The sequence below is a fragment of the Mauremys mutica genome, chromosome 5 (genome assembly GCF_020497125.1).
Source record: "Mauremys mutica isolate MM-2020 ecotype Southern chromosome 5, ASM2049712v1, whole genome shotgun sequence".
In the NCBI taxonomy this organism is placed as follows: Eukaryota; Metazoa; Chordata; order Testudines; family Geoemydidae; genus Mauremys; species Mauremys mutica.
Genome location: NC_059076.1, coordinates 67126412 through 67149230, shown reverse-complemented (window position 1 = coordinate 67149230; position 22819 = coordinate 67126412). Strand labels below are relative to the sequence as shown.

The 22819-nt window shown below is 40.6% G+C and overlaps 2 protein-coding genes across 3 annotated transcripts in view; one reads left to right on the top strand and one right to left on the bottom strand.

The window, feature by feature from the left end:
- PPID (peptidylprolyl isomerase D) overlaps positions 1–21026 on the top strand; it is a 26526-nt gene extending 5500 nt beyond the window's left edge. For both annotated transcript variants that reach the window (XM_045020034.1, XM_045020035.1), the window contains exons 3-10: positions 1337–1443; positions 5032–5220; positions 6535–6657; positions 8709–8815; positions 16910–17051; positions 19533–19619; positions 19701–19743; positions 20446–21026. In XM_045020034.1, the coding sequence (XP_044875969.1) occupies positions 1337–1443; positions 5032–5220; positions 6535–6657; positions 8709–8815; positions 16910–17051; positions 19533–19619; positions 19701–19743; positions 20446–20534 (887 nt within the window). In that variant the 3' untranslated portion in view covers positions 20535–21026. The remainder of the gene's footprint in view (positions 1–1336; positions 1444–5031; positions 5221–6534; positions 6658–8708; positions 8816–16909; positions 17052–19532; positions 19620–19700; positions 19744–20445) is intronic.
- The window catches only part of ETFDH (electron transfer flavoprotein dehydrogenase), a 26056-nt gene continuing 24259 nt past the window's right edge, over positions 21023–22819 (bottom strand). The window contains exons 12-13 of the mRNA XM_045020032.1: positions 22471–22692; positions 21023–21746 (exon numbers count right to left, since the gene is read on the bottom strand). Of these exons, the coding sequence (XP_044875967.1) occupies positions 21583–21746; positions 22471–22692 (386 nt within the window). The 3' untranslated portion in view covers positions 21023–21582. The remainder of the gene's footprint in view (positions 21747–22470; positions 22693–22819) is intronic.

Here is a 22819-nt window from a genome sequence, read left to right as displayed (position 1 = left end):
TTTAGAGAATAGTAGAAATGCATTATTTATCCCTCTTTATTTTATCTTCTGTTTACCTTGACCATGTTTTTGTAGAGAGTGCATCAATAGTTAGTAGTAGGCTTGCTCTAATGGCAGTAGTACATTAGACTGTGGGAGTCTTTCCACTGACTTCATTTGGCTTTGGGTAAGGTCCAGTATGAGCAAGGGATTTTCTTTGCTGCTGTTTACTAGTGTTTTTCTCCACAACAGCTGGTGGTGGAGGTTATTAGGAAAGACTGTCATTTGTGGACTGAATCCTGGTTTTGTGTGTACATGTTATGCTTTACCAGAACATCGCGCAGTCTGTGCTGTAGGCTTCCTAATATGAAACTGCATTGTAATAAATATAAAATCATTAGTTAATGTGAACATTTTTTTTTTTTTTATATTTCAGCTTGCTCTGTTGTAATTGTGGACTTTTTTTCAGATGTTGAGGAGATAGACTATTAAAGCTTTGAAAAATACATTTCTCTAAAACAATCATCATACTCAGGGACATAATTTTTTTGAAGTTATTAATACATTTTAGTTTTTAACTGTAATCCAAAAATCTCAAAGTGCTTTATGAAAATGAGATAATAATTTTTTACTCATGTTACACATGGAGAAATTGGGGCTCAGGGAAGTCAAATAGCTCACACAAAGTCACATAATCATTGACAATCTGGAATAGAAACTAGGCCTTCTGACCCCCTGTTCTTTCACTTAGGTGATGCTGTTTGACATTTGCAGATATAAATGAATCATTTAACAAAATATTTGACTGAGAGTGATAAATAGCTTAAGTGGTTTTCCAATTGAGGTGTGAGAGTCAAGTGTTGTTCAAAAAACTGAAAATGGATAATTCGATGGAATCTGATAACTAAGACGTATTGATCACTTTTTTTTGGGTATAACTGACTCGCCTGACTGTTTTGCTCATCATGATTCCCTCTTTACATTACCCTCAAGATTACACTTCTGTTGACCACCTTTCTCTTGCATAAAATAATTGTAAAAATACGTAGGCTATAGATGCAAATTATCATCAAACGGTGCTATATATTAAGGATATATGGCTAATTTCTGGTATTGCACAATTATGTGCCCAGTGAGAAATTTGATTGAGCGTTAGCCATTTTGCTTTTGCTATATTAAGCCACAAGAAGTCATGAATTTCTGGTTGCAACTATGAAAGTGTGTAGGGGAGTCAAATAATAAAGGAATTAAGGCTCATGTTGAAGAAGTGGGGTTGGTCTTCACCCTTGAATGTAATCCTGCTTAATGTTCTTCCTGCTTTGACACCATCTCTTATGACTCATTTTCTACTTAATAGTTATTAAGAAATTCATGATCCAGGGTGGAGACTTCTCAGATCAGAATGGCACAGGTGGAGAAAGTATATATGGAGAAAAATTCGAAGATGAAAACTTTCATTATAAGGTAAAGTAGTTAAAAATGCTAAATGGAATCAGTTTTTGAAATTAGGTTGGTTTGGTTCTTATTATTCCAGTGGAATCTTAGTACACTTATTACGATCCATGATGATGTCGGTCTATGAGGAGGTGAAAAAAGTACTAGTAGCTTTACCTGTAAAACATTTCAGCTTTAGGGAAAAGACTATCACTCCTACAAAACAAGGGCAGCAGCACTTTATAGTTTTAAAAATCATAAACAGAATGACATCATTAAATTGTGCATTGTGTACCTTGGCTGAAGGAGAGGAAATATTCCCTGATAAAATTATTATATTGACTATCAGAGGAACTTTATTTCTGGAGCAAAGTTTCATATACAGTGGTTTAGAATTAAATAAATCCTATAGGTTTTGTTATCATATATTTGTGATTTAAAACAAGGGGTTTCTCACATTTAAACTTGTAAATTCAGAAGGAGGAATCTGCGGCATCACATCTTTTTCCATTTTTTGGTAAATACTGGAGTCATGTTGTCTTTGCAAAATCCAGCAGAAGCAAAATTTGGGCAGGTTGGGAGAAAGTATTTACTTCCATGCAAATATTTTCCATAACAGGAAAAGAAACATTAATAAAGGCCATCTTACAGTCACGTTTTTGCACTTCTAAGGTTGCATTAGTTGGAAAGTCTTGCTGTAAACAAAATTTGTAGTGTGTCAGTGTGGATTCCATTATAGGTGCGCATGCAGCTCATGCATGCAAGATGAGATTTTATTTTAAATAGAAGTGTCCATGGGGGCCATGCTTGCACCCAGTGCCTTCTTGTGCTCCTGTGCGAGAACCAGGGCTTTGGAGCGGAGCCCAGAGCAGTGGAGCTGCAGGTTTCCGCCTGGGGCTGGGGCGGAGCCGGGACACAGCTCCAAGCCCTGATGAGAACATAAAGGGTAGAGTCACCATGACCCTCACTCAACTCCTTCTTACTGCGTGTGACAAAGAGATGGAAACCAGCAAGTGTCTACCCCACTACTCCTGAGCTTCAAACTTTTTGGTGAAGAAAAAGAGAAGAAAAGACCCATCTATGCCTCTCCATACAGCAGGGCTCGGCACCCTGAACCTACTGTTCTGTTGGATTCCAAATCATCCAGGTTTAAACTCTTCCTGGCCTGTGACAGACTTATCTTGCTGGTCAAAGGACATAGTCAATATCTGTTCTGTTTGAGGGGAAAGTCGCATCCCCAGTAAGTATATGTCGTGCTAATTTTTCTCCTCAAGGACCTGCAAGTTGAGGGATGTACAGCTGAAACTGCAACTACTTGAGCAATTGATATATGGAGCCTACCATAGTTCCAAAGAATGGTTAGGTTCATCTTCAGTGAGAGCTCCATTGAGTAGACACCACTCCACAGCATCAAGCAGCGACAGGAAAGAAAACCTAGTCTAAAACTGTGCCAACCATATTGGCATTAGTCTCATCGACACAGATGACACACCAATAACTTTGTTGGCACTGGGGCTGGTTGACTCAGCACTGCCAAATAGAAGAGTTTCTCAATATGGGCAACACCAGTCTTGATACCAGAGATCCATGGTATTTACCACACCTCAGATAAGCCAGTCTTTCACACAGCTCTTTTAAAATCCACCTTAGTGATTTCAACTTGTCGCCTGGTGATGCAATCATGCTCTGTCTTCTCTCATCCCATGGTATCAGTTCCTTAAAGGGCTACTAGGCAATTCCCCACCAATCAGAGGATGCATTTGTGCCATTTGAGCATCTGTCAGTATTCTTCCCTATGTTACCTCATTCTGAAGATGATCTTCCTAGTTGCTGTCACTTGAGCCAGAAAAGTGAGTGGTGCTTCAGGCTGAATCTCTATATAACATTCCATTGGGACATGGTGGTGCCAAAACCTCATCTGAAATTCATCCTTAAGGTAGTCTCAGAACTTCATCTGAATCAGTTCTATCAAGCTGCTTGTCGTCTTCCTGAAACCACATTTGGCACCAGCTGAAAAGAAATTGCACACACTGGATATGTCCAGGACTTTGCTTTTTTCACTGACAGGACCAAAACATTCAGACATCCCCCTCCTGATATGTTTCTTTTTAGAGCTGTTCCAAAGGTCAAGCCATTTCATCACAAGATATTAAAATGGATTATGCAGTGCATTTCTTTGTATTACCAGTCAGCTGTTTTATCTCTCCCACCAAACATCCAAATTCACTCCATCAGAACTCGTGACATCATCTGCCTATTTCAGAAGTGTGCCAGTATCAGAGATCTACAAGGCAGCAGCACGGACCTTTGTCAAACACTGTGCTTTGAACTTAGCTACTAGGTCAGTTGTCAAGTTTGGGAGGACAGTCAGTATTCTACTGAGGTAGCTGAAACTCTTCATTTCCACCATCCTGAAGGGATACTGCTTGCTAGCCACCTACTGTTGGATCCACACTGACACATACTCCAAGAAAGAAAGAATTGGGTACTTACCCTACAGTAACTGTGGTTCTTTGAGGATGTTCTTTTGAGATCATTGTGGATCCCATGACATGCTTCTCCATCCCTGCTTTCCAGAGTCCTCATCTACCATGGGCTTAAAAGTATGAGGGACTTGAGGAAGGGTGGCGGCTGTCCAACCCTTTTTGCCCTCATACTAGAGCACAAGGAGCCACAAGTCGCATGTATAACTTTGCCAGACAATGCTATAAAAATCAGTCTTGCATACATGAAGTGCACATGCACCTACTGTGAGATCCAGAGTGACTATGACTTCTTGAAGAAGCACGGCTTCTGTAGGGTAAGCAACTATTCTTGTGTAGAAGACTTGAGCAAAGGCTATGTCGCAGTCTATATTTCCAATATACATGAAACTTTTTGGCTGTCATTTAGAAAAAAGTATTAAAGAGAAAAAATCTGGATGGTGAAGCAAAATAATCCATGTGCTTACTTACAATGAGGCAAAAGAATTGTAGAGGGAAAGTGTGTGATTATACAGCAATACGTTTTTTAAAGTACAAGGCCTCAGTCCTGCAAATTGCATTCAAGTAACTCCGTTCCTGTGAATAGATGCATTAAGGTTAATGAGACTGACTACTCATGTAAGATAAGTAATGCACAAGTGTTTGCTGGATAGGGTTTAAGAAAGTATTTAACAATTTCCTCTTAATTGCATTATTACTGAGTCAGTTACTGTATCTTGTTTTTTAAATGGAGCACAGTGAGCTGGTTGTAATGTCAGGAGATTGTATTAGGCAGCATCACATCAGGCACCCCTCAACTGATTTCTCCAGTTTTGGTGTTTAGACAGCATGGAGCTGCATGATGCAGTTAAACAGCCAATGCAACATTTCTTGTTAACTGATTGGGTAGTATCAAGTGCCAAATCACTAATCTTGCTAGCAACCAACTATAGGAAATACAATAAAGACAACTGTCCTCTGATGTCAGAGAAGATGAATCCAGTTGCAAATTATGTGTGGCCCTCAGGCCCCTTGCAGGTTGTCAGTGTGTGCTTCTTATTTGGGGTACACTGGGTTTCCTGGTAGTATATCGTAGTAACCTTGTAGAATAATCAGATCTTACTTATATTTGCTTTGATGGTGTTTTCTCATACAGCATGATCAGGCAGGGCTGCTGAGCATGGCAAATGCAGGACCCAATACAAATGGCTCTCAGTTCTTTATTACAACGGTGCCAACCCCTCACCTGGATGGGAAACATGTGGTGTTCGGCCGGGTGATCAAAGGAATGGGTGTTGCTAAAATATTAGAAAATGTTGAAGTGAATGGAGAAAAACCTGCACAGGTAAGATCAGTACATCTCAGAGGATACTTGTTCCATTATGTGGTGCCTTCTGTGAGAATTAATTTTAGTTGTGTTTTTCAGTATGATTCAAAATTGGTTTGCTTTTGTTAGAAAAAACTAGAAAAAAGTACAGCTTTTACTGAGCTTTGTCTCGCAGAACACTTAACAATTTCAGATTAGCTTTTATCTTCCATTGTAAAAATGATTTCCAGACTAAAAGTCACAGGATTGGTAAAGCCTTTTACTAATCCTAAATAAAATATTTATATCAAAGAAAGTATTAAAAACTGGAAAAGGGGAAAAAGTTACAGTATCTTGTAGTTAATAATTCTTAATACTCTACATGTGTAAAACTCTTACAAATGTTAACTAGTAATTACTAATCAATTTTCACACCACCTTTAGAAATGAGGGAGGAAGGTAAAGTCTCTGCACCTTGAAGGTATGAGAAACTGAAACCTGTATAAATGAAGTTCTGACTTGCCGAAAGTTGCAGAAGGAGTTCATGTTGCAGCTGAGTAGACATATGGAGTTCTTGGCTCCCATTCTGTGTTTAGGGGACGTGTGTGTGTGGGCACTAATGGTCTAACAGCATTGAGCAAACAGTATAATTAGTACATTTAACACGGCTATGTTAGGGGGTTATGCCTCTTCGTCAAATGTAAAATATGACCAATTATTTTTCATCATCTATATCTCCTCCATAATATCGGAAAATTTTCCCTTGTTGTTGGAAAGGAAAGCATTTATTTTGCTACCAACCTAAAAATACACGTTTTTCTTTTCATATGTGGTAGCCTAGATGAGCAATGCAGTCATTCCTAGTGTAATGGCTTCTTGTGGTGTGATCCTGCTAGATTTTTACAGCTAAGTGGTCTTAGGCTTGGTTGGTGCTTTCAAGAAACATAGAGCAGCAGCAGAAAGTGGTAGTGTGTGTGTCACCCTTTCACATAATGACCGTGTCTTCTTCACTGCTATAATAGATGGTTTTTTTTACCTCAGTAACTAACATGCATGAGCTATCCTGAGGTAAAAACACAGTGAAAACTAGGCACTTCAGTCTTACTATGGGGTAAATAGCCCTATGCTCCTTCCAGCGGTTGAACTTGATGAGTTTACCTTGCAGTAAAACTGAAAATGAAGCTGATGAGTTTCATAAGGATAGTTAGAAGCAGCTGAAGTAGGCCTCTGAAATCTGTAGTTTGGGAGTGACAGGAGGACACTTTCACTGATCTTTTGGAAATACACAAGAACTAAAGCTTTCTGATTAGTGAATGGCAACATTGCATATTGTACGCCTCCTGTTTTTTACAGTTGTGCATTATTGCAGAATGTGGAGAGCTGAAGGAAGGTGATAATTGGGGAATCTCCCCAATGGATGGCTCTGCAGATACTCACCCAGATTTCCCTGAAGATTCAGATGTAGATTTAAAAGATGTAAGTGGTTTTTCTTTGAAGACAATTATTTTTCCTGTGCAATGATGACATTTACATAACCTGAGATATATGGTGGTTGTTGTCAGGTTCACCAGACCTCAGTTTATTTTTAAGAAGTCTGTTAGGGCAAGTTAGATGTAATGATGGGGAATTTTATGATGCTTTTTTAGCTGCTCTTTTTAATGCTAACTCTGATTTATTTTTCTAGTGCATATAAGGCTAAGAATAAAACCTTCCACTTAGATGGGTTTTTTTCGATTCTTCCTTTATTTCTCAGTTCTTCATTGTGGTGCTGTAGTGACAAGTTTCCAGAGCGCATAATTTATATAGGATTTCATAGTATTAATACTCTGGAAATTATTTAACGGTTTATTTAGTTGTTTTCTGTGACGCAGTAGGGAGCGGGATGGATTGACCTGGGAATGTCGTTTGGTTTTGCTGGAACTGTCTTCATGGGGGATGGGAGAGCAGGGGGTGACTTTAGGTGAGGGACTGTACCTGAGCCTGTTACCTGAGCCAGGAAGGGGGTGAGGCGACACCTTTGCCCGGGAAACTGGACAAAAGGAGATGGGGAGGAAAGGAGGATTTTTTGGTTTCAGTTTTGGGCTGGCTGGGAAGAGGCAAGGAACCCCAGGTCTGGGGTCTAAGATCCTTGCCCCCCAGAGGGACCTGGCAGAGGGGTCCTGGTTGTACCTAGAAGCCCTGCTTGGGACTGTGTTCCTGTCATCTAATAAACCTTCTGTTTTACTGTCTGGCTGAGAGTCACGGTGAATCGCAGGAAGTGCGGGGGGGGGCGGGGGGTGCAGGGCCCTGACTCCCCCACACTCTGTGACACTTTCCATAGTTAGAAAATCATCTCATTACCACACTTTTCACCCACAAAGCAGACAACACTGCCATTGTATTTGGCAGGATAGGCAGATATCTGCCACATGTATAGTTTTATTGGGTCAGTGCTGCAGTGACTGAACGGAAATACTTTTTTGAAACTGAATTTTTAGAAGTCTCTATATTTTGCTGGGACATTGGAGTAGGCTGTGGCATATAAATGTCCGTGGCTGTGGTAAAGACAGTACTAACTGCAGTTTGTTAAATTACCGATACAGAGACAGTTGTTGACACTTGAAAGCCTTGTACCTTCTAAGCTGAAGCTGGAGTGATGGATTTAGAACAGACAGGCAGTTAACTATCAGCTTTACTTTATGAGTCTAGAAGTGGTTTGAGGGAAGGACAGAAGTGTGTTAGTAGTTGATTGTTGGTTGGAGAGCCTATGCAGATCAAGTATCTGTTCCTTGAACTGTGGGAAACAAAAGACACAATACTTTTGGGAATAAGAAGTTCTTGGTTATATACCTGCATCACTAACAAATCTCTGATTTTTTTTTATGGATACAGCCAAAGCTTCTGTTTACCTGATCCTGGATTAAGGAGGAATGAATGTTCATTCATGTAACTGCGTTTAAGGGCAAACAATTAAATTAGTGATCGCATGTTCTCTATTGCTGTTACGTTTTGTTCTCTTAAGGTCCGTCCCCCTGATCCTAGAGGATAGGTCCACCAATAGCTATTAGACAAGATTGTCGGGGATGCAATCTCATGCCCTAGATGTCCCTAAACCCCTAACTGCTAGAAGCTGGGACTGGACAACGGGGGATTGATCGCTCAATAATTGCCTTGTTCTGTTCATTCCCTCTGAAGCATCTGGTGCTGGCCACTGTCAGACGACAGAGCAATGTTTCATCCAGCCCAGTATCCTGACCCAGCATGGCCATTCTTAGGTTCTTACCCTCATGTACAACTCAATGAGAGTTTCATACCATTGATCAAGGAGAATGTGTTGCCCATAGAATATTGTAGCAGTTTGAATATAGTTTTCTTTCAAAACTTGGAATAGTTGAGTGTTTTGGTGCATTTTGGCAATCTTTGAAAGAGAGTAGACTTGGGATTCTACTGTTAAATATTAAGTAGTCCAAAGACTTGTTGCAGCTTGGTATAAATAACATAATTTAATACTTACATTTTATAGGATTTTTTTCTCGTCTTCTCAATAGGTTGACAAGATTGTGTCCATAGCAGAAGACATAAAGAATATAGGAAATACTTTCTTCAAATCACAGAACTGGGCAATGGCAACTAAAAAGTACACTAAGGGCTTAAGGTAAGGGTTCCTGCTATTGTAAGTCAAACAGTTGTTCCCTCCTCCCCCCCTTTGGATTGGAAAATGAATGTGAGATTTTTTTTTTTTAGTTGCTCATTTAAAAATGAGCACATGCTGCACAAATGGGTCATCCATGCACACCTTGGACGTGTTTTGAAACACCAAAAGCAAGGTCAGAAAGAATTGCTTTGTTTATTAATTGCTTATTAATTCCAGTCCTGCGCTCATTTTCACTTGGAAACGCAACATTTTGTTAGATACTTTTTTGCTTTTTAAAAATGTAAAATTTCATTTAGTTAGAAATCAGAAAAACTTTCAGTAAGAAACTTAGAGGACTGAATGGTTCAGGACACGTGACACCTTCCACCTCTAGGTCACTGGTATGAATTTGGTACAGATTTATAGTGACCAATAACCATTCTTGGTTGCTGTTCCAACAGTTTTTTCTCCTCCCCCAGAGTCTCTGCAGTGTTTGCCAATGTCTCTCTACAACTTCAAATTTGGCCCTCACCTTCAAGGCCCTGAACTGCTCTCTGTACTTGATTGTGTAATCTCTATACTCCTTGTCATGCCTGCATGCTCCTGCCTGTCTCTCTTACGCAACTCTTCACCTTTTCTTTAATGCCATCCAAAGTTGTTTGGAATGTTGTCCTTGATCCTTGTGCCCAGGCAACCTTAGTCTCTTTCAAATCTTTCTGCTAGAGTGGTTTTCAGATGCCATTCCTACATTGACCTCTTCACCTGCATTCTTACTGATCATTGCTCACCAGACTTTGAATATAGTAACTTAAAATGCCACTGTCAAGTTAAATTACACCTGACTTTTAACTTATTAAAGAGCTAAAATTAGTATAAGTAAAAGAGATGAGGATGAAAATCAGTTTTTTTTTGTGTGTGTGTGCATTTGATAGTACTGCATATAGTCAGGTTTCAGAGTGGTAGCTGTGTTAGTCTGTATCAGCAAAAACAACGAGGAGTCCCCGTGGCACCTTAGAGACTAACAAATTTATTTGGGTATAAGCTTTTGTAGGCTAAAACCCACTTCATCAGATGCATGGAGTGGAAAATACAGCAGGTAGGTATAAAAACACAGCACATTATACCTGCCTAGTCAGTTTCACTACAGTGTCATTTTTTCCCTTTCTGTAGTGGTCTTTGACACAACAGGGAAGATATTTTTTAAAAAATAAGACATGATTGTAAAACTAAAAACACTGGCAGAGGCACTCAGCAGCATGTGTAGTGCTGAAAATTACTTAACTCACCTTTTGAAATTGACTCGATATCAAGCTGTTGGTGTTTTTCTAGAATTAAAAAATCCTAGCACTAAAAACAGCATTTAGAATCTAAAATGTTAAGCTTGGATACAAAACAAAAACCTTCAGTCTTTTACTGTTCTCCTCATCCTTCCCTGACCTCTCTTCCCTGCCTTTATTTCTTAACTTGTCTGTTATGTCTAATAGCTGAAAACTAGCTGGAGCTGGAACCCACTAATTTGTATTTGAAATACCATGCACACCAAATAGTAGGTGTCTGTGGTAACCGTGTCACAGTTTCAAGGCTAAATGCACCTTTGAGTCCTTCCCCCTCCAATCCTCTACCCCTCAGGTGTGGCTGGCCTGCTGTCTCCATCTGCGTGGTCAGATACACCAAACCTGAGTGGCATTGTCACCCCTTATGCTATGTTGCAAAGCCCAAAGCAGGGAACCAGTCCCGATCCCACAGGACAGGTGGGCTTGCTTTCCAGCCCTGCCCCCCAACAGAGCTCTCTGCTACCCTCTTTCTGTGACTTATCTATTTTTTCCTGCATCCCTGCCATGAAACTTATGAAAAATGTCCATGACATAATTGTAACCCTAGACATCAGTAAAATTGGTACATTTTAAATCGACAGGATAGGTCACTTGAGCTAATGGAGTCAGTGATAGCAGCCATAGGCTGTCATTCTGTGAACCAGCCACTGGAGGAGGAGGAGACGCATTTTGCCAGAGGTTTTCCCAGATATTTGCTGACAACAGAGGAATGTTGAGGCTCAGGAATCTTGGGTTCCATTCCAAGTTCTGGAGAGGAGTGTCTTTTAGTGGGCAGACCCTGCTACCCATTCCCTCCAGCCAGTCTTTGTCCCAGTCCCATCTCCTTCCTCAGCTTCTCATCCGAGTACCATCTCTTCTCTCCCAACCCATTTCTTTGCCCTAGTCCCAGTCTCCTGTCCTACCCACTCCCAGTCCACATTCCCCAGGCTCCCCCTCAAGGCGTCTCACCTCAATTTCCTCCCATCCTTCTGACTCCTTATCCTAGTCTTCCCACCCTGACTCAGGCTTCTTGCCCTCCCAGTCTCCCTGTTCATGTGATCTTCATCAGTCTGTCTTCCACCTGTCCCGCTCGCCCTGCTTAGGCATGTCATGAAAGTCTCCCCATACATCCTTCTTACCCAGCCAGATCCAGTCTTTTGCTTGGCCCCAGATCTTTTCCTTCTTGCATTCCTCTGCCCTGCGTTAGGTTGCATCCTCCTCTATGCCTGGTCAACCACAGGAGCCTGGAGAGACTCTCTCTCTGTTCACAGTTCTAGTGCCTGTTGCCACAGCGGCCAGGAGCAGCAATCACGAAACGAAGGTCCAATTCAGCTGGTGCCCTGGATTGGAGCATGCTCAGTACAGATACAATTTTCAGAGAATGTAGCTGTAAAAATTCTTATTAAAATCTCTATTGACCATATAGGAATTGAGATTTTCAGAGTTTCATAGCGTGGCCAAATTTGAATGAATTTTCATCCAAAGGCAAAAAGCATGGCCTTGACACCTGGGAGGTTTATTTCCCTCTTTCCCCAAGCCAATTTTCAAGTCTGCTCTAAAGTATTAGAGGCGCTAGAGCTATTCAGCAAAACAGTTTGAAGAATTTTGACATGGACAAAACTGTACTTTAATCTCATTTTCAGAAATAGTTGAACTTTTTCTGCAGAAACTACAAAAAAAATTCAGCCTGAGGCAGACACCTGGCATGGAAAATTTCAGCCCAGTTGAAATTTACGAAGTATAAACTGTGGAAACCTGCGCTTTATTCTGAGAACTATTGGGCAATCTGAACTATACATGGTGCTACCAACTCCACCTGTCTCACTTCCTGTCCTGAAACGTGTGTGTGTTTTTGCTGGAAAATGGTGATTAGTTGAAATTAACACGTTCCATAGGAATGTGTTTGTTTCACTGACACTTTAAAACAGAACCCAGTCAGGTTTCCTGTGAAAAACCTGTCATGTGTTCTGCCCACCTTCCGGCCCACCTCTCTTGCACCGTGGCACTCACCCAAGGCTGCCCTTTGATAGCAGTGCTGCGAAGCTGCTAGAGCTGGGGTTTGCAGACTCCAGCGCTCCCCACCCTGGTAGGCTGCTTGTAAGCCCGATCTTCCAGGCTCCCTAGTAATTTCACCATTCCTTTTGCTGTCAGCAAAAAATTTTTGAACTTCGAATGTTTTCAAAAATTCAGAATTTTTCATACAAGGGAAAGCTTTTTTTGCGGCCAGCTATAGTTCCAGATGCAAAATTGGATTAATTAGTACTACAAAGATGTACATGAATATACAGTCCTTTTGTTTACTAATTTTGGTATTAATTGGTTACTTCTTTGATATCTTTACATGTGTAGGCATTTAGGAAGTTGTGTATAAATAAGAACTGCAGGATTGGCTGTCAGAATAGTGTCAGTTTTGTCTGAAAACTTTACATGGACTAGGGTTCTTCTGCCAGACCACGTGTTTCCTCGTGTAGCGCTGCAGAAACCAAGATGAGGCATTCTAATTAAATGTTCCGAGATTTGAATATCGTCAGGGGCTTAACTGTTGGCATAGAAACATAAGAGCTTCCATACTGGATCAGACCGTGGTATGTCTTGCCCAGTATCTTGTCTGTGACAGTGACCCCTACCAGAGCTTTGGTGGGAGTATACAGAACAGGGCAATTATGGAGCGATCTACCCAGCTTCTTGGTAGTCAGAGGTTTAGGGTTGTCCTGAGCATAGGGTTGTGTCCCTGATCATTTTGGCTAATAGCCATCAATGAACTTCTCCTCCATGAACGTATCCAGTTATGTCTTTGGGCATCACAACATCCCATGATAATGAGTTCCACGATTTAATTGTGCGTTGTGTGAAATGTACTTCTGCGTTTGTATTAAAACTGCTGCCTATTAATTTCAGTGGGTGACTCCATTTTTTGTATTGTAAGAAAGGGTAAATAATACTTCCTTATTCATACTTTCCATGATTTTATAGACTTCTCTCTTATCTCCTTTAGTTGTCTCTCTTGTAAGGTGAACAGTCCTAATCTTTTTTGGTCTCTACATACCCATGATCATCTTTGTTGCCCTTCCCTGAACCTTGTCAATGCCACTATTTTTTTTTTTTTTTTTTTTGCTTTGAGATGGGACGACCAGGACTGGACACAGCATTCATGGTGTGGGTGCACCATGGATTTATATGGTGGCATTGTGATAGTTTCTGTCTTATTTTCTGTCCTTTTCCTTTTTGTTCTTAATTTACTGTTAGCCTTTTTGACTCTGGCTGTGTATTGAGTGGAAGTTTTCAAAGAACTATCCACAGTGACTCCAAGATCTTTCTTGGGTGGTAACAGCTAATTTAGAACCCATTGTATATGAATAGTTGGGATTATTTTTTTCAACGTGTATTACTTTGCATTTATCAGAGTTGAATTTCATCTGCCATTTTGTTTCCCAGTCACCCAGTTTTGTGAGATCTCCCTAGCTCCTTGCAGTCTACTTTGGACTTAACTATTCTTGAATAATTTTGTATCATCCTTACACTTTTGCCACTTCATTGTTCACCCCTCTTTTCCAGATCATTAATGAATATGTTGAACAGAACAGGTCCCAGTACAGATCTTTTGGGGAGCCCCACGGTTCACCTCTCCATTGTGAAAACTGACCATATTCCTACCAATTGTTTCCTCTCTTTCAACCAGTTACTGATCCATGAGAACATGTCCCTCTTATCCCATGGCTTCTTAATTTCCTTAAGAGCCTTTGGTGAGGGATGTTGTCAAGTGCTTTCTGAAAAGCAAGTACTCTCTATTAACTGGATCAACCTTGATAATTCTGTTCTTTACTACTGTTTCTACCAATTTATTTGCTACTGAATTTAGGCTCATCAACGTGTAATTACCAGGATTGCCTCTGGAGCCCTTTTTAAAACAGTGGTGTTACATGAGCTACTACCTTCCAGTCATCTGCTACAGAGGCTGATTTCAAGATAGGTGACATAGTATAGTTAGTAGTTCTGCACATTCATGTTTGAATTCCTTCAGAACTCTTCAGGAAATACTGTCTCTTCCAGGTGACTTATTCCTGTTAATCAGTTTGTTCTAAAACTTCTTTTATTGACATTAATTTGGGGCAGAGCATTCACCTGCAGAATTAATTTCCTTCCCCCTCTCCAGCATGTGTTTTTTTTAGTGTTTTATATAGCATCCATTGCTGCAGTATTCAGACATTTCACAGCTAAATGGGATCTGCTTAGCTAAGTCCCTAACGAATTTCAGTGATCCCTGCTCTCTTCTGTTCTTTGATTACAGGAAGCTCTGACTGAATTGAACATATGTGAAATCATGTTTGTTTGTTTATTTATTTATTTAAAAAGTCAATCTTGTGCTGATGGAAACACTGTTCCAAAGAGCAAGGTCTTAAAAATAGATGAATTGTGGAGTAGTCAGATTTCTTCTGTATGATCGTTTTGTTGCCAGGCTGACTTCATCTGATTATGCTTCCACCTTGCCTTTGTCAGCTGCATTATTCCAGAAGATCTCAACTATCTTTGTGGTTCGTGCATAGAGATGAAGTCACTGATGTAGTTGAGTCCTAACCCATGTTGACTTTGAAGTTCAGAAACAGAGCCTTGAACTGGCTATGACAAGTGTTGCAACTGCATGCAGTATCTTTGGGGAAATGTATTAGGCTCATGTATCACTGTGGGCCAGGGTTTGTATGTATGATTGTGTTTTACTCCAAGAAGGAGGTTACCACAGTTCTTCAGGAACTAAAACAGTGGGGGTCATTAAAGAGGATCACTCAAGTTGTAATCACCTCCAGAGAGGTACTACATCCTTTGGAGGTTTGCATATTTTGGTTCAATTTGGGTTTCCAGAGTCTTGGAAGACAGGGCTTTTGGCATAAAAAGGCTGGGTTTAACCTATTGCATGGCCTTCTTTCTGATCCAGCAAATGGACAGGATCATCTGTCCAAGGGAGGCCCCACAACCCTTGCAGAAGGGTTGGAAGGACAATGACTCACTAAGGCCCCGTAAGACTGATGGGTGACCTCGGGTAAGCTTTTAGCATGCACATAGGCATTTTCACTTTGTCTTCTCTGTAATGCTTTTACCTTAAGAATAAATGTGCTTGCTTCCAATGAGCCATGTGGTAACTTGTAACTGCTGGCAAACAGAGAGCCATTGGAGAGAAAGCAATGGCCTTTAGGTAGTCTGGCTTGTTTGCCCTGTACTGTGATATCCCAGGGAGCTGTGCAGCCTTAAAACCCCCCAGTCAGAAGGGAGTGAAACAAGGGTTCCTACCCAGGGACAATGGAGCTGGGTGTGGGAGATGCAGGTGAAGTTTATTCAAAACTATGACACTAGCATCACAAGGAAATGGGAGTTATACCCCTTTTCTCTCCACTAATTTTCTTATGGCAGTCTTGTTTGTTGGAGGTAAATGACTACATTTTGCAAACTCTGCAGCTTAGATTGTTTATCTGTGCAGTCCCAAATACAAGTAGTTAAAATAATTCAGGTAGTGTAGCCAAATACTTGGAGAGGAAGAAGGGGCAATGTTGTGTAAAAGATGGTTATTTAAAATGGAGTGCTTTAAAAAAAAAAAAAAAAAAGCTAATTGTAGGAAGCACGATAAATTCAGTTTAATTCCTTTATATAACGGCCATTGATGTTTAGAAATAGTAAACCAGGGGTCGGCAACCTTTCAGAAGTGGCGTGCCAAGTCTTCACTTATTCACTTTAACTTAAGGTTTTGTGTTCCGGTAATACATTTTTAACGTTTTTAAGGTCTCTCTCTCTCTCTGTCTATATTATATAACTAAACTATTGTATGTAAACAAGGTTTTCAAAATGTTTAAGAAGCTTAATTTAAAATTAAATTAAAATGCTGATCTTACACCGCTGGCCTACTCAGCCCGCTGCCGGCCTGGGGTCCTGTTTACCTGGTTTGGCAGCAGGCTGAGCAGGGCCTGCAGGACCCTGGCTGGCAGCCGGGACCCCAGACTGGTAGCTGGCTGAGCTGGGCCGGGCCGGTGGCTGGGACCTCAGACCAGGGGTGCAGGTGGGAATATGTGTGTGTGTGTGTGGGGGAGATGGGTGCAGGAGCTCCCATTTGTTGCTCAGGGTGGGGGCGGGGATGTGGGAGGGTGCAAGAGTCAGGGCATGGGGTGTGGGAGGCTGTGTATGTGTGTAGGGTGCAGGAGTCAGGGCTGGGGTTGTGGGGCATGCAGGGGTCAGGGCAGAGGGCTGGGGTGCTTGGCTCGTGGGGGTGCTCCCAGCACCCTGTCATGAGCGGCTCAAGGCAGGGGGCTGAAGAGGATATGCCCTGATTTCCCCCCTCCCTTTTCCCCAGGGCCCTGTCTGTCCCCACCTCTTCTCTGCCTCCTCCCCGGAGCAGCAGTAAGCGAGCATACTGCGGCTTCACTCCCCCTTCCCCTCGCCAGGGTGATCAGCTGATCGGCACAGGGAAGGAAAGGAGGAGGGGTAGGAAAGCACTATGCTGGGGGAAGAAGCGGGGGAGGATGGAGCTTGGCTGCTGGCAGGACCAAGCTTCTGCCTCCTGCCCCCGCAAGAGAGAGCAGTGGGAGGAGGGGCTGAGTGGGGCTGGGACCCCGGCAGGTAGCAGCGTGCCATTAAAAATCAGCTTGCGTGCCGTCTTTGGTAAGCGTGCCGACCCCTGTAGTAAACTAAGGTGGATAAGAGTACATGTGAGTGGTAGTTCTTGCATACACTTTCAGCAAGATAGCAAAGGGCAGAAAAGTTAATAGTGCAAGTTACAGTATATACACCAATACATAACATGTAAATTTGTTTTGTGCAGGTATGTGGAGGCTTCTAAAGCCATAGCGGAGGAGTCAGATACAGCAAAGCTGAATCCTGCTGCCTTGACCTGCCTTTTAAATATTGCTGCTTGTAAACTGAAGGTGTCAGACTGGCAGGGAGCTATTGAAAGTTGTTGTGAGGTATGCTAAATTTCATCGTTTGATTAGGAGAAAGTGATTTGGAAAAATAAAAAGACTAAAAGCCTTCTTTCAAAATCAGGTTTGGAAAGGCTCATTTTCCTATAATAAATTAAAGGAAGATAAGGGAATTTTTAGTGCAAACCTATTTTAATATACATATTAACTCATTTTTGGCAGGCTGTTTACTTGTTCAGAAAAAATATTAGTGGAGTCATATCAATATTTCAGAATACGAGTTACTATTTATTGGAGCTAGATGTGAGCTGTGCATTTCCTGGGAGCACTTCTAATTTGTATAGAACAATAGATTCATTGTTTCTGAAAGATAATGTAATCTTTTTATAGGTGTGTAGCATTCAGCAAGCTTTACCCTCACTCTTTGAATCAGATTTCTAGGTTTATTTTACAGGTTAATTGTAATGAATGGATAACTTTGGCTAAATGGTAAGGAAAAGGCAACAAGAAATGAAAAAGCAATATAGCAAATTGATGTAAATTGGAAACAAAGTGCAGAACATTAGTAGAGAAAACTGAGGAACTCAAGGGTTAAGGACAAATAGGAGTTAAGTTTGAGGAACAAAAGAACACCTAGCAACAGTTATAAGCCCATAACTATTTGGAGCTCATAAATTAATGAAGAAAAAAGGCAGAAGTGTTCAGTAATTGTTACATATTTGGAGAAAAAAGCAGAATGATGTACTCCTCACAAAGATGAAGTATTTTCTGGACCATTAATAATTGAGGGCGTTACACAACGTTTAGTAGGTTATTTTTATTGGTTGATATCCAATAAGATATTACCTCCCACTTCTTTTCTCTAACATTACTGCAGATAAACACTTTGGTATCAGCAGGCCCAGATAACTTGCACTCAAGTGCTGAAAGAGTCAGCTGAGGCAATCTCTGGTCAGCTGATCACTTTTGATAAATCTTGGATTACCAGGGAAATTCCAGAAGATTGGAAGAATGCCAATATTTAAAGGCAAACACAATGAGCCAGGTAACTCTAAGACAGCTTGCCTGACATCAGTCCTGCACAAAAGAATGGAAAAGCTGATAAAGGATTCAGTTGATAATGCATTAAAGGATAAGAGTAGAATTAATACCAGTCAGTATGGTTCTTGTCAAACAAAACTGATATCATGCTTTGAGATTACAAATTTTGTTGATAAACTGTCTAGCTGACATCTCAAAGCAGCTGTCAATAGGGAATCATCATCAAATGAGGGAGTTTCTAGTGGGATTCCATATGGCTTGGTGACAAGCCTGATGCTAGTCAATATTTCCATCATTGATCTGGAAGTTAATATAAAATTGTTGCTGATTAAAATTGCAGATGACACAGATTGGCAAAATGATAAGTGATGAAGACAGGGTAGTCCTACAGAGCAATTTGGATTGCTTGTAAGATATCCCCCTTCAAAATGTAATATAGCCAAATGCAAAACTATGCATCAAGAAACAAAGAATATGGGGCTGTATCCTGGAAGGAGACTCTGGAACAGGTTTTCGGAATTACAGGGGGCAAATAATGCAGCAATGAACTCCCAGTATGATGCAGTGGCAAAAAGAACTAATGCAATCCTTTGATGTATAAACAGGAGCAGTAGGAGTAAACAGGTGGTTTTACTTCTGTATGTAGCATTGGTGAGACTGATTCTGGAATATTTCACTCAGTTCTGCAGTCCACATTTTTAAAAGGCATTGAAAAATTGGAGGGAGTGCAGACAAGAGACACTAGAATGATTTGAGAATGAGAGTTTTGTTTATCAAAAGGATCGAGAGGTGATTTTATTAGTGTACAAGTACTTACAGGGGGAGAAAATAGTGAGTACTCTAATCTAGCCAAGAGAGGCTGAAAGATTAAACCAGACAAATACAAATGAGAAAAGGTCCAAATTTTTAATAGAAGATGATTAATCATTGGAACAAACTACCAAGGGAATTGGTGGATTCTCCATCCCTTGAGGTCTTAAAAATAAAGACGGTATACCTTTTTGGAAGATATGGTTTAGCCAGTCAAGTTATTAAACTCACTGCAGGGGTAACTGGGTGGAATTTAATGGCCTGACTTATTGATGAGATCAGACTGGATGATTTAATGGTCCTTTTTGTCCTTAAATACTCAATGAATCCATTATTTAAGTGGTTAGAAAATTTGCAGTTATCATACAAATCTATCCTTAATACCACCATCCCTGAATTTTTTGGGGTAGGAAGAGCTGCACCTGCTTATGGGCTCATTCAGTAGGCAGGATATTAGCATTATTAATATACAATACAACAATGTGCTAGATAAACCCTGTTATGGTAATACTGCACTCTGATTAAATTGATGGTGCTTTTATAAAGTTGATTTGTTTTTAGGCAGCTTACCCTTAAAATAGATGGGTTGCTTAACTGTGGGTGTTTCAGTGCTCTTCCTGATAGGTGAAGGCTTTAGAGTACACCAATACTAAACCATTTTTACTCATTTTGCAGGCACTTGCACTAGATCCAGCAAACACCAAAGCACTTTACAGGCGGGCTCAAGGCTGGCAGGGAATAAGAGATTTTGATCAGGCACTGGTAACTATTATTTTTGTGGCTGTTGTTTTTTAAAGGATCAATAAAGCATCTACTTATATTTTTGTATTTTTTTTATTGAAGGCTGATCTGAAGAAGGCTCAAGAGATAACACCTGAAGATAAAGGTAAACTGTCAGGCTAATTTTAGCAATGTGGCATCTATTCTCTTTAAGAGGCTTTTACAGTATTACATTAGTTCTGCAAGAGATGAACTAACAGTGGGCCTGATAACACTGAGGATTTTTCATTTTGTGAGGTCCCTACTTTGTAAAATTGGCAAAATTTCAGATTTTCAGACTCCACCCCTCTTCCTGTATGTGCACCTGCAGGGCATAGAATGCAGAGGAAGACTGCTGCTGATAGCTGTCACTCTTCCACTAGCATATGTGGAGAAAAGTTTTCTGCCTTATCACTGTTTTTTATAGAGGGAGAGGCATTCATATCCTTGGGTCAGACAATTCTGCTTTGGCAAGAACTAATTAGGGTTTGCGCATCCTTTATCCCCAAAAAATCTGAAGTTGCTTTCTGGACTGATTCCATTTTCTGCTGCTTAAGTGAGTGTTACTCCTTGGATTACGAATTCCTACTTCCATTCCTGGGAGCCTATTTATCCTATTCTGTAACTGTATGGAAAAAAACAGTCGGAGGATTTATTTCACTATTACCCAGCTTGATAACTACCCCCTGACTAGAATGCAGGCAGACACAGTTTAGCCTCTGTAAAGCATAAAATAAAGATGGGTGATTGCTATAGTGCTGTGGGACAATTATAGGCAGTGGAAAGCCATGTATTATTATTATTATTATTTTCTTTTTTTTTAAAACAGCTATCCAAACTGAAGCACTCAAGGTGAAACAGAAGATAAAGGCCCAAAAAGAAAAGGAAAAAGCAGCTTATGCTAAAATGTTTGCTTGAGTGAAGGTTTTTTCCTGTTAAAGTTTATGCACTGAATGACTGACTTGTACAGTAGGAGTGTTTACAGTGGTATATAGGACAGAGGTGGTAGAGGCAAGTGTTACTTCTGTTATCTGCCCCATACTGCAATCAATTGATTATGTCCAATATTTACTATTTAAACTGGAGTTTCATAATAAAGTTAGAAGTTAAAATGTTGGTTTCCAAGTGTTTTTATAGCTAAAGTGACTCTCAGAAAACAGACACATACTTAACCATATTAGGGTGATAATGCTTGTCTTTTTGCAGGGTAGATATTCTTAAAAGTTTACCAGAACAACTTCAGTTTTAACACCCAGGAAGCAAGTTGAAGTACAGTATTCTCCCATTAATTCCTTCACTAGAGCAGTAAGTCAGACTTTCCCAAGGTAGCATGTATGCACCAGCATAGTAGTGCTGTCTAAAATAAAGTTTGTAAACAGTATTCATGAACTCAGTTCACACAAAACTAAGTTTTATGGCAAACTAGCTTTATTAAAAGTTTCTTCCCTTGAAACAACAGGGAGCTTGTTAAATATTTGCTTGTCTGCTTAATGTAACCTTTGAAAACAGTGATACAGTATTCCCTCACTTGACTTGTTTTCTCTAAATGCAAGTAGAAATTAACCAAGATTGCATTGATAGAACATGTTAGGAAGGAGCAGAAAATGTGAATTCACCATGAATTATAAGACTTCACTGTATTTTTTACATCCATGGTTTGGGGTGTTACCACTGAACTTTGGCAAGAGATAGATCTATCATCAAGTTGTAAGTCACAGAAAAGAGCACTTTGGGGATGCTGTACCACTGTCTTTGATCCAGTAAAAAGGCCTATTTCATAACTAAGGCTAGGGTCTGTGACTGCATTGACTTTGCATTCACTATTTAACATAGTGGTTAATGAAATTTCTTACCACATAGTGGTATGAAATTTAGCTGGCTCAGTAACTCACCCAATTAACATTCAGTCAGTGATCAGCTTGATTACAACATGTCAGGGAAGTACACTGGATAGTTTTGATCAAATTTACATTCCATTATAAGCTGGCCCCCCTCCCCCTTCAGGTACTACCCAGTTAATATTCTGGCTTGGGTCTTTAATATCACATGTTTTGCAGTGGACACAATTCTGAGCATTTATCTGCAGCCGTAACCCTTCTCCTGTTTCCAGGGGAACATATTCATAAACACCTGCAAAGATGAGAATATGTCACTGTAGTGGATAGATGAGGAGTATACAACTAAGTGCTAAGACCTAGATTTAAAGGATCCTATTACAAACTCTTGCACTCTTCAGTAGCCATTATCTTACCAATGCTGTGACTACCATCTGGTAACTTCATTATGCAGGTCAGTTGTCTCTTGTACACTCCTATTGACAATTGCTTTATCAAGAAATGTATTTTTTTTCCCCAGAAAGTAGTTCAGGAAGGACCTTGGGCCTGTGTACCCCAGAAGGCCTCCCTCCAACTCTTCCCCTAGGCAGCAGCACCAAGGGAGTGTCTCCAGAACACATGCAGGGCAGGGACAGGCTCCGGCTGCAGCTTCTGCACTGCTGATGCTGCCCATAGAAAGTGGCAGCAGCAGAGGAAGGGGGCCAGTGAGAACACAGAAAGCAGGCTAGCAACTCTCACAGCCCGGCCAGGGGGAGTGTAGAGCTAGCTGGTAGGGGGAAGCCAAGCAGGCTGCTAGAGAGGTGTTAGCAGGGATATGGGTGGGTCCCCAAGACAGACAAAATGCAGCTGGTAGTTATCTTAATAAAAGGTTTGGGAACCACTGCCTTAAGGAACTAAAAGGCCTACTAGGCCAGGTTATTTCCTCTACTGAAACATTTCAGTAAAAATATGTAAGTACCTTTGCCTTCACTTTGCAAAGCTGTTAGTTTATTCAACCATTATTCATTTTAATTACCTACCTGCAGGACAGAATCTCTGTTCTGGCCCATCATATATAGCTAAATTTTTGTTGACAGGGACACTATCATCCTTCAGAGTCAAATGAGGAGGCTGGTCATGTTCATGATTTGTCCCACTTAGAGCCACAGAGGACAGGAGATCAAAACTGATTTTTCCATCAGGCTTGGGATATTCAATAGGAGTGCAATCTTTGGCTGGCTTTAGCTGATCAGAGTCTGGCCCTAAAGTAATTTTGAATGAAACAATATTAAGTTTCCTAGTGTGCAAATACTTAGTTGAAATTATAGTATTTAATTTGGATAAGGCAACTGGAGCCAAGACTCCCATTATCTTTGTAAAATGTTCTGT